Raw genomic sequence first — 17660 nt, 5'->3', positions numbered from 1 at the left:
TGGAGGACCACAGGTTGTCTACCCCTGGCCTAGGCTCTCCGGGTATTACCTGGGATAATAAGCTGTGTAGTTCATGTAAAGTTGAGCAGCCTGAGCCGGGTAGTAAGTAACAGCTGGAGTGGCGGCGGCAGCAGCAGCTGCGGCCGCTGCGGAGGCCTGTTGGGTCCTGGTGGAAGGTAAGAGCGCTTGAGACTGGTATATCGCCGCTTCTGCTGGGATCACGGCCGCCGCCGTCTGGAAAGCGGCGTAGGCTGGCGGGGAAAGACCTGCGGAGAAGTCCCCGCACAACGGAGAAAGAAAAGGAAAAAGGAAAGCCAAAAAAAGTTAGCCAGGCGGGCGTTTTTGGGGTGGATGTTTGTTTCAGCACAGCGGCGGGTCGCAAGCAAGGGCGTCATCCACACATCACTGGGCCTGGCTCAGCACTCTTGCATGGCTCTGGTAGACCAGACCACCCAGCCACAAATTAGGGCGATGGCGGGTGCAGCCTTGAAAAGAACGCAGATGGACTAATCCTCGACCAGGTTAGTGTTGTCCTCTCTCTTTAGTTATCAGGGGACTCAGCACAACTGGGTTCTGTTCAGACCTGTGGCACGGGAGGGCCGTGGATTGGAAAGCAAGAGTTCTCCCTCTGCATGCTATGCTGCTTCACCTGAGCTGTCCCCCTGTGGTTCTTCTGTGGGCATCGGTTAGCGTAAGTGACGGACGTGTGTGGAAATCAGGGGCATTTCCAGGGGAGGGACCCTGTGTAGATTTGGAGAAGTGAATCTGATATTCTTTTGGCTGCCAGAACGAGGGTGGGTGGGGAGCAGCTTGTTATATGCCAGCCTTTGACCTTGCTGCGACCTCTGCGAAGGAATGTGGCTCAATGTATGTTTTTGCCCCTGACTTAAGCTATACTTTGGACTGCAAAATTCTATTCATGGCGCCAGGTTTCTAGACCTCACGGTTGTGACTTTAACAAGGCGGGACTGTTTCTGCTAATAGCACAAGCAACATGCAATCACCTTCTTAAAAATAACCTTCAATTAATTTAGTTACAAGATCTGGACTCTCCTCTTGGGTAATTTGTTTTGCGTTTACTTTATTTCTAGAGGAGGATTTAAATGCAGGCACCGGAGGTGTCAACTGCTGTCTCAGTGGGATCAGCTCAGACAGGACAGTGACTGTGCCGCCAACAGAGTGGGAACAGGAAGTAAATCCTCTTTGAGAGCCCCCTCCTCCTCACCCTTAAGTGTTGTGTCCTTAAACACGACTGATAAATTAAGCATCGAGAGTGGAAAATTACAGCCTGCTCAAAAGGCCCCGCTATTGAGCCACCCTTTTATGATCTGACCCCAGAACGAGAGGTTCTGTTACTTCATGCACAATGAAACTGATAACAAGATGGCAAAAACATCAATTCTGGTTTCATCACTCTTTTCTTGATCTGGTAGAATTCATCTCCGGAGATGCCACCTTTGGTAACAAGCATCTTCCTGTTGCTAAAATGCAGCTGAACAGCAACTCTTGGCTACAGAAGAAATTTGTCCTATAAAGACAAAAATTAAGAATCCATAGCCAAGCGGGTAATGTTTACTGCAGAGCTAGGCGGGTGGGGTATCCAAAACCGAAGCAGAGTGAGTGATACTATGAGAACTTGTGTCTGGCAGTGTGCACAGGACATCTCAGCTTCTCTGTCCATGAAACCAGTACGTAGGGTAGGAGGGCTGCAAGCATTAATCTGAGTTAACAGGTAGCCAGGGAGAGATCAGTGGGTGGCCCCCTGCCCTGCCCAGATCACCGATTCGCCCTAGTAAAAAAAAATGCTTCCAATCACACCCAGCAGTTGCTCAAGCAACCAATTCCACCCAAACCCAAAGGGAGGACTGCAGATCATCACAAAAGAGGGGCAAGGGGACCACAGTGCATCAGCACCTACCAGAAACGAGGTGTTAGCAGCAGAGGGAGCGGAAGGACCGCAGACTTACATGGTAACTTACATGGGGGCGGAGACAAGCCACTACGATTTAAAGTGCCACCCATTAAAACAAAATTCATCTCCTCTCCTGAACACTGGAAGACTTCCACGTAACGGTCCTTCATCATCTTCTTGTGGCACTTCTGAGCCACCAGGAAAGCCCGGTCCGAAGATTTCATCTGAATGAAAGCGTCGCCAGACGGCCGGCCCTGAAAACAGATCCAGAAGGAGCTTGTAACATTTTTACACTACCCCTCCTCCAGAGAGCTCAGGCCACCATACTTGATTTTTGTATCTTCACAACAGCACTGTGAGGTAGGTTTGAGAGAGAGAGAGAGAGAGGCTATCCAGTGACCTTCATGGCTAAGCAAGGATCTGAACCTGGTCTTCCAAGTTTAAGCACCTGTATTAGGGCAGATTATTTCTCTGTGCACTGCATCCCCCAACTCTATCTCCTTCTTCTTCCTTTGTTGTTTCCTTTGACTGTTACCCCTCTGGGGCAGAGGCCTGGCTCTTGTACTCTTTCAAGAGCCCCAGTCACCCAATCCTTCCCCAAGGTGTCAGCCTAGTGCTTGCTTTGTTACCTTCTCCATGCCAGGTGAAGATGGTTCTGCTCTCTTGTGCTCTTGGTGTTAAATAAGGGGATGTTGGCCTTGGCTCTGAGATGCAGACATGTAGGCGTAGAGATAATTTAGGAGCTCAGAACATGAATCATTTCACTTTACTGTTTTCATTTCTGCCCACTGCTGTGTTTCAGGTCTGCTTTTCTACACGTAAAATCTTGTGCCAAAACCTGTTTTTCTATAAATTGTCTTGATTGGACTTGTGTACAAAGCTGGGAGGTGAATGCATGAAATAAAGATACCCTGCTTTGACAGTTTCTCTGCTTTGTCCATCTGTTTCTCTCTCCACTCCAATCACTTTTCATGCTTGTTTTAAAATGTGAGTGGGTCACCCACGTGGACAGAATCTGAGGCAGGGATGCTGTCACGTCTCCCGCTTATGAGGGAGACCTGCCCGGTGGCAGCCCTCTGTCATCATGCAGACAGGCAATAAGAGGAAAATTCTAGATGAAGGAATAAAGGGGGATGCTTATTATCTGATAACACTAAATGAGAGGGGTAGAAACACGGCAGAAGACAGAGTCAGGATACAGGATGATCTTGACAGGCTGGAATACTGGGCTAACATGAATAAAATGAATTTCAATAGGAATAAATGTAAAATTCTTAATCTGTTCCTGGATTGAACTGCCTGCAGTTCCTCCTTTGACCAGTGGGTGGTAGCAAGGAGTAGGGAATCAGTGGGTACGACACATAAGGTGCCTCATTCAAGGTTCATAAGCAGCCTACAAATCTAGAACCCAGTACTGTGCCACTGCTGAGACAAGCTCAGTACAGGGCTGACCAAAGAGAGAGCGGCACAGAGTGTTGGGTAAGGATTCTGGGAGATCCAAGGTTGAAACCTTAGACTCACATTCTCTCAGATCAACCGACCTCACAGGGTTGTTATTGTTAAAGAAGTCGCTTTGGATACCCATTGGGAGGAAAAGTCAGATAAAAATATATAAATAGCTACATAAATCCCAATGAGAAGGGTCCTGATGCCCCCCAGTTTTAACAGTCTGGTTCTTATTATAGGGGAGCGTTCCTCATGGCTATTTCCCTGGCACCTGGACTTTCTTGTTTCAGGTATCAAACAAAATAATGTTATTTACGCATGCACTTTGCCAACCCGTCAACCCATTTTATTTGTGCATGTTATCTGCCCCCCAGTTTTAACAGTCTGGTTTTTATTATAGGGGAGCTTGGGAGATACTAGATTATTTCTCAGACGGCCAATGTCCAGTCCCCCTGCTCTATTCTTGAAAGCAAAACGAATATCAAGCTGACACACCAATTCTTAGCTTCTTGAAAGTCAATTCTTTATTTCTTGAAAGCCAAACCGGGTACCAGTCAAACCTCGTTTTCACAAATGGTTTCAATTTATGAACTCCATGATTTCATAAATTACAAAGTAATATGTTATAATTATAGACACTGAGGAAAACCTTATTTGTGAAAATGAGATTTGACTGGTGCTGGCTTTATTTATTGCATTTATTTATTGTATTTATATACCGCCCTCCCCGAAGGCTCAGGGTGGTTTTGGGCTTTCAAGAAATAAAGAACTGACTTTCAAGAAGTTAAGAATCGGCGTGTCAGCTTGATATTCATTTCCCGTTTCTACTTCGGGTGACCGGGTCCGTCTTGGTTGCTGTTCTTTAATGCATCATCTTGTCTGAGTTCCCCTACTTGCTGATTAAGGACCATGTGGACTCCGTGGGGCTTGATGTCTGCAGTGGCGTCTCCCATGAACTCTAGGATGTCATCAATTCCAGCAGTGTAGGGCAGGCCTCGGAGGCGGACGCAATCCCGGACGCTTCCAGCCGCGATGGTATAAGGAGGTGGTATCACAGGGATGATGGGAGCAGGGAGTGTGGGAATCAGAGGTGTCGACATGTATCTGTTAAGGACCTGTTGGCAAAGAGTTTGATAGGGGAGGGGGGAGAGAAAGAGAACATCAGATGTTGCAGGATGGGGCCTGCAGTCAGAACACATCCTCCGAACTGTCAGAAAAGCAGAGCCTGCAAAAGGCAGCTCCTCTATCTGGCATTTTGTTGAGGTTGACTGGAACCAGCATCTTCCCCTGGGCCCTCCCATGAAATCCAACACCTGGGTCTGTTTGTATGTTACTGTTATAAATTTTACTGCTCTCACTGTTTAGTATTGTTCGATTGTTATTTAGGGTTACCAATTTCTCTGTACTGTTGGACTTAAAAGATGCCCCTGGACTCAGGGCTTTGTTCCAGGACCTTTTGTTAAGACCCTCCCCCCTGCCCCCCCGAGTAACTCAACATGATATGTAAAGGGTGAGTTGCACTATTATTTTGGTTGGTCCAACAACACCAACATGCTTGGCATACCGTGTTGTGTTGTCTTCATCTTGGTAACACCAAAAAGCCGTGTACATTTTTATGTGTTTTAGAAAAAAATTAAGCTAAAACCGCTCAATACGCAGTGTACGATGTCTTTGTTTTTCTGTTTCAGTTAGAACTGAGTTTCTTTTGCAACGCCCCAACACACCTGCCTGTTTGTGAATGGAAACTCCACAAAGCAGTTCATGTACCCAGCACAGTCCATCCCTCAAAGCAACCATTTTCCTCTAAGGGAACTGATCCCTGTAACCTGCAGGTCAGTTGTAATTCCAGGAGATCTCCAGGCACTCCCTGAAGGTTGGTGACACTCCCAGTCCTTCACAAACAACAAGGCAGCTCCTGCTTCCAGACAAAGGGCCACCCCCTCCCCTCTGATCATAAATAACAAGCTCAGGGACATCTCCTGCGGCCTTCCCTTCAGCTCTCGCTGTGCCTTGCGGTCCCTGGGGGAGCCCTCTGCAGCAGCGCCCTGCCCTGTCCCTCCAGACAGACAGAAACCAGACAGAGATAATTGGAGGCACAGCGGCTGCCCGTGGGGACCCATTGTTCCAAAGCTAATTGCAGAGGGCGAGGGAGCGGGAGCCAGGGAGGGGAAGGCGAGCGATTAACAGGGGCAAGCAGGGCAGTGGAGACGGTCACATTCCCGGTCGACCCATAGCGTATCCGTTTGGGAGGCTTCAGCCACAAGAAAGCTGCAAACTCTCTCTCTCCCCCCCACAAGCCCTGTTCACAAATTTGCACTGAATGCACATCCTGAGTAATTCTCATGTGCCAGTCAACCCCATGTGCATCTGAATGGGTGATAAACCCCATGTTTTTCCAGGTACCAGTCCCCAGTTTCATTTGTAAAGTGAATGGCCATTGGCTCTGTCTTACAAACAGCTATACACATGCACAGGTAGGATGTAGGTGAATTCATCTGTTGATCACAGGGTTGCCACCCTTCAGGTGGCCCCTGGAGATCTGCAATGACCAAGGTCAGTTCCCCTGGAGAAAATGGCTGCTTTGGAGGGTGGACTCTCTGGCATTGTACCCTGCTGAGGGCTCCCTCCCCTTTGTGGTGTAGTGGTTAAAAGCAGTGGCCTCTAATCTGGTTTGATTCCCCACTTCTCCTCCACATGCAGCCAGCTGGGTGGCCTTGAGCCAGCCACAGTTCTCTCAGAACTCTCTTACCCCCACTTGCCTCACAAGGTGCCTGTTGTGGGGAAGGCGATTGTAGCCGCTCTGAGACAGTTGAGGCCTGCTGGGTGACCCTAGGCCAGTCAGCTCTGTCAGAGCTCTCTCAGCCCCACCTGCTTTCGCAGGGAGAGGAAGGGAAGGAGATTGTAAGCTGCCTTGAGACTCCTTTGGGCAGTGAAAAGAGGGGAATAAAAACTAATTCTTCCTTCCAAACCATGCCCTCCTAAGGCTCGACTCCCAAAACCTCCAGGTATTTCCTAAAACCCAGAGATGGCAACCTTATGTGAACGTGGTTACAGATAGACTACAAAATTGGCTCTCCTGTTAGGTAGTCTGAACAGATATGTGGGAACAATAATGAAGCTGCTTTCTACCATGTTGTGACCTTGGCCTATCAAGGTCATCTTCACCTACTCTGGAATCTCAAGGTGGAGGTCTTTCGCATCCCCTGCTATCTCGGCCTTTTAACTGGGAGATGTTGGGGATCGAACCTGGGACCTTGAGGATGCTCTACGGCCCCTCTTTTTACACACTGGCTCATGTTGCAAGACCCTTGTGTAAGTGACTGCCCTGCCACATGGGGTTGCCAATCTCCAGATAGGGGGTACAAATTCAGGCATGGTAATCAGAGGGTTTTTTTGGGGGGGGGAATTAATTAAGCATTAATTAAAATTATTAAACAAACAGCAGCCCAATTCTAACTGGGAGCCCCATGGGAAGATTTATGTCAAATGACTGAGAAACGTGTTTCTTCACTGAAGGAGTCTGATTGCAGAATTTGCTTGAACTGAAAACATTTCGGTTTATACCTTAATCAGTTCAGTGTCAATATAAACCATCCAACTTAATGAAGTACAGCCAGTAACGGAGACGACAACATCTACTATATTATTCAAAGAACAGTTTCATGCTGCAATCAAACATAAAAAGTGGTTTACAAAGAACCTACGTGGGTCTCTTCTTGTCACTACCTCTATGTGCTCTCTCGCTCTCTCTCAGCTACATGCAGGAAATGTTTCCAGTTCTTTTCTTCAAGCAAATTCTGCAATCGATCAAGCTCTTTCAGTGAAGAAACGGACAAGTTTTTCAATCATTTGATGCTTATTGCTACTTGCACTAATGGACACGCGGTATTTTTGGTGGCTGTACTCACACACTGTGTGTTCCTTTCCTTGTTCTATTGGCCTTCAGCGTGAGGATTTAAGCATCAATTAACCAGAGCCAAGGAGCTACTAGTCACCCTGCTGGGGAACCACACAGGTTGCAGATCACAGAAATACCAGAATCTCACTTGATTTGACCTCAAGAGCTGTTCCACAGCATTACTGGAACTGTTTCGCAAGACCCAACTGAAAGACAGCTGAGGTTCTCAACTGACTGTTCAGAAGGCCCTTAGGCCAATTGACCTGGAACAGAAACTAAGAGGTAGCCACAAGCTGTGCTATTACAGGCGGAACCTGGCCTTAAATGCCAGGATGTCCTTTGGCCTAGGCCAGGGGTAGTCAAACCTGTGGTCCTCCAGATGTTCATGGACTACAATTCCCATGAGCCCCTGCCAGCGTTTGCTGTCAGGGGCTCATGGGAATTGCAGTCCGTGAACATCTGGAGGACCACAGGTTGACTACCCCTGGCCTAGGCTGCAGTTCCCCGTGGCCACTGCCCACAAACGACATGCAAGAAATCCAAGTGAGGAAAAGACCAAAGCTGCTCCAACCTGCTGGACTTCGGCCGCCGTGCTCCTGAAGAGTTCAATGTAGCGCTTGCCGAGGATCTCCTTGTGCTTTTTAAGTGCATTCTGTGCAAACTCTTCACAGGCAAACAAGACAAAGGCATCGCCTGTGGGCCGGCCATCTGGGTACTTGACAAAGAGAAGTCCCTCTTTCCCGCCCGTGACGGGGCACTCAAGCCCAAGGAAGCCCAAGACGTCCTCCGGGGTGGCTGTGAAGGGCAGCCCTCGCATCCGGATGATGATCTGATTCTCCTTGGACAGGAACTGGGCTACTTCATTGGAGGTACCTGGGCAGGAAAGGGGCAGGAGAGAGCTCATTTATTTGGCCAATCAGCGAGGAGAATGAAGACAGGGCAGAAATCGGGGCGGGGGATCGACAAAGGTAATTCCAGGTGAATTATTTCAAAAATGCTTTTCCAACAGAGGCGTTTCTCCTTTCATTTATGTCTTCTGCCAAGTTAAAGAACAGCTTGGCTGCAGCATGATGGATATGAACCTCAGTGCCACGTGTTCACTCCCTCCCCTCTCCCTCCTTGTTTCACAAACACACATGCATACAGTTGGCTGTACTTCCAGATCATTTATCTCCCCGTTTTTGAACTGCCTTTCAAACAAGGATGGAAAGCCCACTCTTAAAATGAATTTCTGATTTCAGCAAGCAAAAGCTGACCGTCTGAAACGCTCACATAGACTGAGATGCAAACTTCTTAAGGCAGGGAGGGGCCGCCTATGCCTTGCTCCTTTGCAAAACCCACTACATTTAACGGGTGCAGTCAGAAGACAATTTATTATATTTCAGTTGGGGCCAGTGATTATATAACATCAAATGGGTCCCCTTATAAAGAACACCCCCCACCCGTGAAAACATCTTAACCTGGACATGGACCCACTGAAATGAGATTATGCTAGAAGTAAGACTTAAAATTGCTGCTGCTAGTTATCGGTGTGGTTTTAAATGGTTTTTAAATGTTCTTAATTTTAACTCATGCTATTGTTTGTGTTTATTTCTGTACACTGCCCTGAGCTAGCTTGCCAAGATGGCGATATATAAATATAAAACAAACAGCTGTTTTGCTCATCAAATGCAGTTAAGAAGAGCAAACCCGCTAGGACAAGAGGTTTACAATTTCTCCTCACCTCCAGCGATCTTTAGAAACTCTTCTCCAGTTGCTTTGTAAACCTGAAAGGAAAAGAGAACAAATACTGTTAGCATGATTATTGGTTTTATTAAACTCAAATACAAATGTAACACCACTTTTTAATATTCCTTTCTGGACATAGCTGTTTATTCCAGCACAGGATCTGGGGACCTGAAGAACAGCTTCCTCCTTTACGGTCTTCTTCCCAGTTCAGATTTTGATCCTAAACGCCTCGGACTAGAGGCAGGGGGCAATCAGAGACTGAGCTTTTTAGTGGTGGCACCTTATCTGGAGAAAGCTCTTCCTCTGAAAACTCACCTGACTTCTATTCTTCTTCTTACATTTCCCTTATTCACACGTCTAGCTTTTTAGGCATTTTTATTTGCCCAAGATTTCACTTGAGTTCTTTCTCACTTCATGATTATTTTATTACTGGATTGTCTTAGGTGGCCTACCTATTTCATGACCATATAGGGCAGGGGTAATCAAATTGCGGCCCTCCAGATGTCCATGGACTACAATTACCAGAAGCCCCTGCCAGCATTTGGACATCTGAAGGGCCGCAGTTTGACTACCCCTGATAGGGTTATATTGTTTCTGGTCTAGCCTGCTTTTATGGGGACATGGATCATGCTTTGATTTTTTTTACTGAAAAGACTCTTCTTTGTATTTTTCTGCTGGCTTTGATTACTTTGCAGTGTGCTGCTGCAGGCTGGATTATCACTGGATAGCTATTAGAAGCTCCATTCACAGGACAAAGTGGAACCACATTTCACGTGAAGCCACTAAAGCAGCTGCTGCAGACAACGTGAGCTGTCCACGGATAAACCTGTTGAGTCAGCCGCAGCCCTCTGGCTTGGCTTTGGGATGCCGCCCTCAGAGATCTTAATCCAAACCTTTTGCCAGCAACGTACCTCTATGTACCTGCTCCCCATGTGGTGCTTGTGCCTCTCCAGGGCCAAGTCTCTTTGTTCAGAGTCGACAAATCGGACAAGGGCTTCCCCGTTCCGCCTTCCTTGGGCATTGAGACACAGAGCCACGCCACCTCTGGGGAGTGGAGAGAAAACAGGGTGGAAGAGAATGCCTCAGTAAAGAATGGCACACCTTCAAAGCACGCAGGTGAAGGTGTCTTAAAGCAAGTCAGATTGTTGACCCATCTAGGTCAGTACTGTCTATGCCCCAGCCGGACAGCACCTTTCCACACTGAGAAAGGCCTTTTCAATTCCCTTCCTTTGTGCCATTCCAAGCCGCTTTAACAATCAAACAGTCCTCCATTACAGTTCATTTATGCTTGCTCCGTTACTCCGTTGTACTGTTTTGATCCAAGTGGGCTTATGTTCACCTGCTGTTTCAAGAGTTTTTAACTGGATCTGCCTGGTATCAAACCAGAGACCTTCGACATGCAAAACTGACCCATCCACCAGCAAACTGTAACACCAATGCCTCATCTGTTAGGCCGTTCTTTGTGATCTGTTACATGTTAGATATTAGTTGTATTTTCTTGTTTCAAATGGTTGCAAATATTATAATGTATTTTCCAGTTTCTATGTTCTATGTACACTGCCCCAAGACGTCAAGTGAGAGGTGGGGTACAGAAGCTGAAAGGAAGGAAGGAAGGAAGGAAGGAAGGAAGGAAGGAAGGAAGGAAGGAAGAAAGAAAGAAAGAAAGAAAGAAAGAAAGAAAGAAAGAAAGAAAGAAAGAAAGAAAGAAAGAAAGAAAGAAAGAAAGAAAGAAAGAAAGAAAGAAAGAAAGAAAGAAAGAAAGAAAGAAAGAAAGAAAATATGACAAGCACGGGATATAACAAAGCGAGCTTGGCAAGGGTTTATATCAGAACTGGGGAAAATAGGAATATGTCAATCCTGAAAGTGAAACAGCACACTTAGCACTCTTACTTGGCAATATTAAGTCCTTTGAAAAATCGAGCGATGTCCTGGTCGGAAGACTGCCAAGGAAGTCCTCTGGCACGTATTACAGTTTCACTGTCTACGGTTTCTGATTTACTACTGTGAACAGAAATCATAAAAAGAAGGTAAAACAAGCCCCCTTTCCACCCAGCATTTCTGATCTGCTCCATGCGGGGCATTTTTAAGGCACAGCTAACAAGCATCCTTGGGATATTTCCTACGGACAGAAATGGGAAACTTTCTATTTGTCAGTTGCTGTACAGGCCAGAATTTAAAGCAGTGGGTAGGCAGTCTTTAAAAACACAAAAAGGGGATGCAGGAGGAGCTAAAGCTAGGAGGAACTACTAGAAATCCAGTAGGAGCTAGGTTTACAGGACATGGTTAAGTAATATGCAGGGGATCAGAGGCGGTTGAATCAAATTTAAGCCCACACAGGACAGCTGCTGGCTTTGTGAGAAAGTATCTCAAGACTTCTGCTGTTTCTTTCAGAATCAAAAGAGAGTTGGGGTCCCAAGAATCTGGACTCGGCCCATCAAAAATTGTAACATCTAGTTTGGCCCTACACTGTCCTAAGGGACCATTGATCCATTATGTTAAAATTAGACATTGTCGCACCTCAGGCAGCATTAGGCAAGTCCCAGAAGGGAACTGAACCAGTCCTTCTAAGGCAGGGGTGGTCAAACTGCGCATGCTGGCAGGGGCTCACGGGAATTGTAGTCCACGGGCATCTGGAGGGCCACAGTTTGACCACCTCTGTTCTAAAGACTTCTCTCAGACAGGGTTGCATCCAAACTATGGAGCTGGATCCAAAGGGTGTCTTTCTGTTCACAAAGTAGAAGAATACCTTCTGTGAGCCAGGATGAGACCTTAGGACCAAGGAGACCCAAATTCCAATCCCCACTCTGCCGTGAAGCTCTCTGAGTGAACCTAGGCCAGTCAATCCTCATCAGACAAACAGCATAGTGTGTTTGGGAGTATGACACACAGCCCTAAGCTCCCAAAAGAACAGGTGGGATAATGGTGTATGGGGGGAGGGAAGAATTTTCCCTGTTTAAAAACTTTGGAACTGGCCTCATGGATCACGTCTAGTTAATTGGGTATGAAAACATACCAGCTGTTTCACACACACACAGTTTTAGTGTGTACACAGAAAACACATAACGCTAAGAAAAATAATAACCATGAACCTAAGGGAAACAGGTTCATTTCCCAATCACTGAACATCAACATGAGGATGGCTCACATGTATTATGAGCATTGCTTGATTGAGCTGATCTGGGGCCAATCAACTGTGTCTGAATTTGTATTTATTTAAATATGTTGATACTTCCCTTTCCTCCCTTTTGGGGGTTTGAAGATGGTAAACCTCCTCCTCCCCCATCTCCATTTTATTTTAGTAGCCACCTTGTGAGGCAGGTTAGGCTGAAGGAGGGCTGGACCAAGGTGACTCAGCAAGCTTCCCATGGCAAAGTGGGGCTTCGAACCTGGGCCTGACATGCCCTAGTTCAAAACTCTAGCCACTATAATCACATACTGGACATCAGATCTCAGGTCATCAAACAGCTAGAATGAAGGATGAAACTTCAGATCTGGATAATGGAGAAGGATCTAAATCCCAATTCAGGCCTGACTCTCAGAATTGTTGTGTTCACAGCTCTTTGGAGGAAGGATGGGAAATCAAATGTGTCATGTATGGTGATCACCTCATACATGATGGCCATACATGAACATGCCTGTGTGAATTGGTTCAAAGATGATTTATATATGCAGACGGCAGCTGTCTTTTGTGATGTGGAAATCCTTGTTTATAATGACAAACTGCTACGAAATATGTAAAATGCTATTAAATTCATTCTGGATGACTGAAAAAGATGACTTTTGAAGAAACTATCACCAGCGTACAAGACTATGATTTTTTCCCCCAGGATAAGAATTCTACGAAAGGGCAAATTTCAGCATTTTGTAATGCTACTTAGTGATGTGGGGCACATGAGCTTCCAAAAAGGGAATCTTTTCCATTTTTTTTCTGCTACATTTTTCTGTGAATTAAAAAAACAAAAACAAAAACCAATAACTTCATTAATGGGAGTCCCATTACAACCTTTTCAGGGTTTTTTTGTTTTGTTTTGTTGACATACTAAATCATGTGGACCCCCAAATGATTTAGCACCTTGAAAATGTTTTCAGCTCTAAAACATTTCCTGGAAAAGTTAGCATTATAGGAATTTATCAATTTGCACAGGAAAAGTTTCCAATCCAAAAATGTCCCACATCACTGATTCTTGCAACATTTCTCAGTAGAATAAAGCACACGCACAAAACCACAAACCATCCCACACAAAATGGGGAAGTGGGGCCTGGGAAAAGACAGGGCTGGAATTCACAGCTCCCTTGAAACAGGTGAGGGTCATCAACTGTGTGGCCGGTGACCTCTTCAGCCACATCATGATAACCACACGCACACCCATGTCATTCCAGCCCAATGAACCACAAACGGCCAGAAAAATGCCAACAAGAAGAGTGAGAAACAGCCAAGTGTGTGAACTCCCATCAGCTACTTCTGCTCAGGTGAGAAGCAGCAAACCCCAGAATCAAAGCAGGAGAGACATCTGAGAAATTCAAAAGGGCACCATGACGCACCGAGCCATCCCACCACAGAGCTGTCTCTCAATCTCCTGTGGCCCACCCCCTTTGAACCAAAGCAAGCCCCCAAACCATCCACAACACAGCCTTAGGCAGTGAGTCTTGCAGTGCTTACATTACTTCCAACTGCAGTTTGTAAATAAGACTGACGCATTTCCCCATCCCTCTGGACTGGAAAGAAAAGAATACGGGATACGCTAAGAGAAACAGGAAGAACTTCCAACACGTTTGTGTAGGGCTGGCACTTTTCAACCTAGCACAATAATGGGCCAACTTTAATAAAACATCAAGGGGGCAGGGGCGGTGCTTAGGCGTACCTATGACGCCGCCTTATCCTAAGTCCTATTCACGGCATGCACATCTGTGCGGAAGAAAGAACCAACATGAAATGAAACCTGTAGCTGGATAGAGGTTTAAAGCACATGTTTACTTGTGTCAAATGGATAAAGAAAAATCAAATGTACTCTATACACAGATTAGACATGCATCCATGGTAATTTGTGTACAGGGCTACTGATTCAAAACATCTAGCTTAGCACTGTGCCCTCCGTGGCTGTCTAGGGACACAGGAAGAAAAAGGTCTTTTTGCAAGCACAACCGAGGGTTTTTTGTTTTTTAAATAAAAGAATGGACTGGGATTCATACACAAATAGGACAACACATTTTATGAGCAGTAACAAAAAGAGACTGTGCCCTCCTCCAAAGATTTCAACTAAAGAATGTGTCTGATAAGGTTTTTGATTGTGGGTAATCAACATAAAGATTGCACAACATTAACAGACAAAATCATGGGTTGGGGTTGTGTTCAACTCAAAAGTAATGCTAATTATTCCCTCTCGGAGGGACTGAGAGATTAGCAGTGCAGTCCTAAAAACACTTTCCTGGGAGTAAACCCCATTGAATAGGCCTATGATTCTGAATAGTAGAACAGCTCTCTAGGTTTGCTCCCTGTAGGAAGCTATTTGCTGCATTCAGCATCAAACATGCCCTTTTTCTAATTCAGCCAGATCATTTAATATATTCTGTTCTTCAGGGGTTAATATCTTTTCACATTGCTGTCTGCGCTTCCTTCCCCTCCTTCTCAACTTTTATTCATCTACAGCCTCTTTGTAATCAGCTGGCTCCAGCTATTAGAATTCTGGGTGATTTGGGGGTGGAGCCTGGAGGAGGAGGAGCTTGGGGAAGAGCTCAACAGGGGTGTGATTTCATAGAGTCTACTAATAGTAGGTGCCATTTTGTCCAGAGGAACTGATTTCTGTAAGCTGGGGGTGAAGTCTGGGAGAAATCTAGGGTCCACCTGGAGGACAAGAGCCCTACAGGGATCCTACAGGAAAGAAGCCTCGGGCAGGTTAGATGACCGGTCCGTCTAGCTCAAAACTTCAACTGGCACCAACTCCAAATGTCAGTCACTTCAGCCACCAGCTACCTGAGAAAGTGTCAACTGGAGATGCTAGAGAACTGAGCCCGCAGCACCCTCCACACCCAGAGCATAGCTGAATGACAGTCTCTTTCGACTGGGGAAGGGAAACTTTGGCCACTTGGCCATTTCTGATAGACGCTCTACGAGAAAGCAACTTACCAGGGTCCTGTTTCATATTTGTATTTCACGGTCTCTGGATCAGTAAATGGGTGACCTGCAACTGGGATGGAAAGGTAAAATGGAATCATGAAGATGAGGCCAGGGTGGGGATAAGGGATAAAGGAAAACGTCACTTATTGGCTCTACGTAGACTGTGCTTGTAATAGAAGTATCACACACCAACAGATGTATTGTTCACTTTGTATAGAGGAAACATTTCCAGAAATCTCGAAGCCATTGGGAGGAAAAAACACTTGGTAAGAAACCAAATTAAGCATAATACTTTCTATCAAACCCATTTTGCTGCTTCGGCAATAATGAAAAGCATTATACGGAATCCAATTAACATATAAACTTGTATTAACCATCATGTTTATGGAATTCAAGAGTATAAATGACTTTTTTAACAAGTAAAACTGTACATATATCAGTTGCTCAAGCAAGAGAGCTGCAAACTGCTGTATCCTGTGCTTTATTAGTATAATTTATTTATTTATTTATTATATTTATATACCGCCCTCCCCGAAGGCTCAGGGCTTCACTCATTCCAAAAGAAGAAACTGCATTTCAAAGGAATGTTTTCAATATTTCTCTGAATTTCCCTTTTTTTCCTTTGGAGAAATTGGGGAGAGGTGGAGAATCCCACTTTTTCATGCAACTTGTTGATTTGAGGAAAACCTCATCTTAGAAATAGGGATGCCGGTCCTGGGGATCCCCCAGTTTTACAGTTCATCTCCAGGTGACAGAGATGCGTTCCCCTGGAGAAAAGGGCTGCCGTGGAGCAGGAGTAGTCAACCTGTGGTCCTCCAGATGTTCATGGGCTACAATTCCCATGAGCCCCTGCCAGCGCTGGCAGGGGCTCATGGGAATTATAGTCCATGAACATCTGGAGGACCACAGGTTGACTACCCCTGCTGTGGAGGGTAGACTCCACAGCATTACACTCCGCTGAGGACCCTTCCCCACCTCAAACCCCATCCATTCCCAGTTCCACCCTCAAAATCTCCAGCAATTTCCCAACCCAAAGCTAGCAACCTTACTTAGAAAGCATTCCACTCACACCAAAAGGGGGAAAAAAATTACAGGACATTTTTTTAGTGGTCCCACAAAACTTCCATTGGAAAAACTGGGGAGGAAGTCTTCAGGCTTCCATGCTATGCATTTTGAATGATTAAAACTGATCATTTACAGCACTTCACTCATCTCAAAGTCTCTTCCAGTGCTCCCCTAAATTTCCCAGTTTTCTTAAACCTTGGGAAAAATCAACCCTCCCCATCCCACCCACCTGCATCCCCCCCCAGGACTTTACTTACCACACTTATCTGAAAGCATGCTGGCAATTAAAGCCACCATGGCTTTCACTTGCCACACGCCGAAATCCTCTTCGGTTTCGTCCACTGTGATGCCACTAACTGGGTATCTTGCTTAAGGAAACAATGCAAAGGGTTTTACAAGCTGCAGGCACATTCAGCTGCAGTGCCATGCACTTCTCAAGGTATTAAGAATCGGCTGATTGAGGGTCGTTCTTTTATTAGTTAAGAGTTTTATCACGTATGGAAGGAAGATCCCGCTATAACCAGGGACAAGTAAAGATATGTGGAGGCCCTAAGCTCCATCAAGTTTAAGAATTCCCACAGCATCCCCCCCAAATGATTAAGAAGGCCCTTTTTCTTGGGATGCTACCCATTTAAGCCTCAGAAAGTGTGGTCACCCAAAGCAAGACCCCTGATGATGGTTACCAATGTGCTTAAGCTGAAAGAGTTTTCAATGCAAAGTGGACCAATGTCGATTAAACACCTAACAATTCTTACCCAAAACAGTTTTCATCTGAAACCATATCCCAAGCATTATGAATAGGGTTCCCATTCACTCGCTTATAGTGGGGGACCGCCAGCTGATTGCGGCTCTTGCCTGCCAAAGCTCAGCTGAGTGACAGGGGAAACTGAGGTAAAAGGGGGGGCCAACCTTATCAGCAAGAAAAATAAGAAATCCAACCACTTTTCTACTTGTGGGAAGTCCTGATGATCCTAGAGCTACCCAGAAGTGACAGGGGTAGCTCCAGCAGTCCAGCTAACAAATCAGTCCAGGTGTAAAGGAACAAGGATACTTTCAGCCATGGATTGGATAGTTTGATCCTTCACGGGGGCTGAGTTTGGGTAGCAGTTGTGAAATTCTTTGCGTACATCATAAAAGGAATAAAAGGAATCGGACAACAGGAGATTCTGCAAAGGAGTAACACAGAGAACACAAGACATTTACCATTTTCAAGCCTCTCACAAACTTAAGGCCAATTGAGGCAATTTTATGCAGCACATATAAGTCAAAACAGAAAAAGGCACTGAGTTAAAAATTGAGTCCTGCTGCTGCTTTGCAGTCTTCAAAAACTGTTATTTTTGCTCCTTTGTGCCAGAATTATCAGGCTACACTAGAGGGATATAAATTTAACACTTAATGAGACGTTTCTAACCATTTGAATTCTGTTACAAAGCTGACTCCACATTAACCACCACGGCTCCATCCACAATGCACGCAAGTTGCAAAAATTACTTGCC

At 45.7% G+C, this 17660-nt stretch overlaps 1 protein-coding gene across 3 annotated transcripts in view; it reads right to left on the bottom strand.

The window, feature by feature from the left end:
• The window catches only part of ESRP2 (epithelial splicing regulatory protein 2), a 60749-nt gene that overhangs the window by 10590 nt on the left and 32499 nt on the right, over positions 1–17660 (bottom strand). For all 3 annotated transcript variants that reach the window (XM_077310968.1, XM_077310967.1, XM_077310965.1), the window contains 10 exons: positions 17216–17330; positions 16422–16520; positions 15109–15169; positions 10875–10985; positions 9896–10028; positions 8980–9022; positions 7828–8129; positions 4252–4473; positions 1968–2166; positions 50–266 (listed from right to left, as the gene is read on the bottom strand). In XM_077310968.1, the coding sequence (XP_077167083.1) occupies positions 50–266; positions 1968–2166; positions 4252–4473; positions 7828–8129; positions 8980–9022; positions 9896–10028; positions 10875–10985; positions 15109–15169; positions 16422–16520; positions 17216–17330 (1502 nt within the window). The remainder of the gene's footprint in view (positions 1–49; positions 267–1967; positions 2167–4251; positions 4474–7827; positions 8130–8979; positions 9023–9895; positions 10029–10874; positions 10986–15108; positions 15170–16421; positions 16521–17215; positions 17331–17660) is intronic.

The sequence above is a fragment of the Paroedura picta genome, chromosome 14, assembly GCF_049243985.1.
Source record: "Paroedura picta isolate Pp20150507F chromosome 14, Ppicta_v3.0, whole genome shotgun sequence".
Lineage (NCBI taxonomy): Eukaryota > Metazoa > Chordata > Lepidosauria > Squamata > Gekkonidae > Paroedura > Paroedura picta.
The sequence above is the reverse complement of the archived record's forward strand: the minus strand, read 5'-3'. Positions and strand labels throughout refer to the sequence as shown.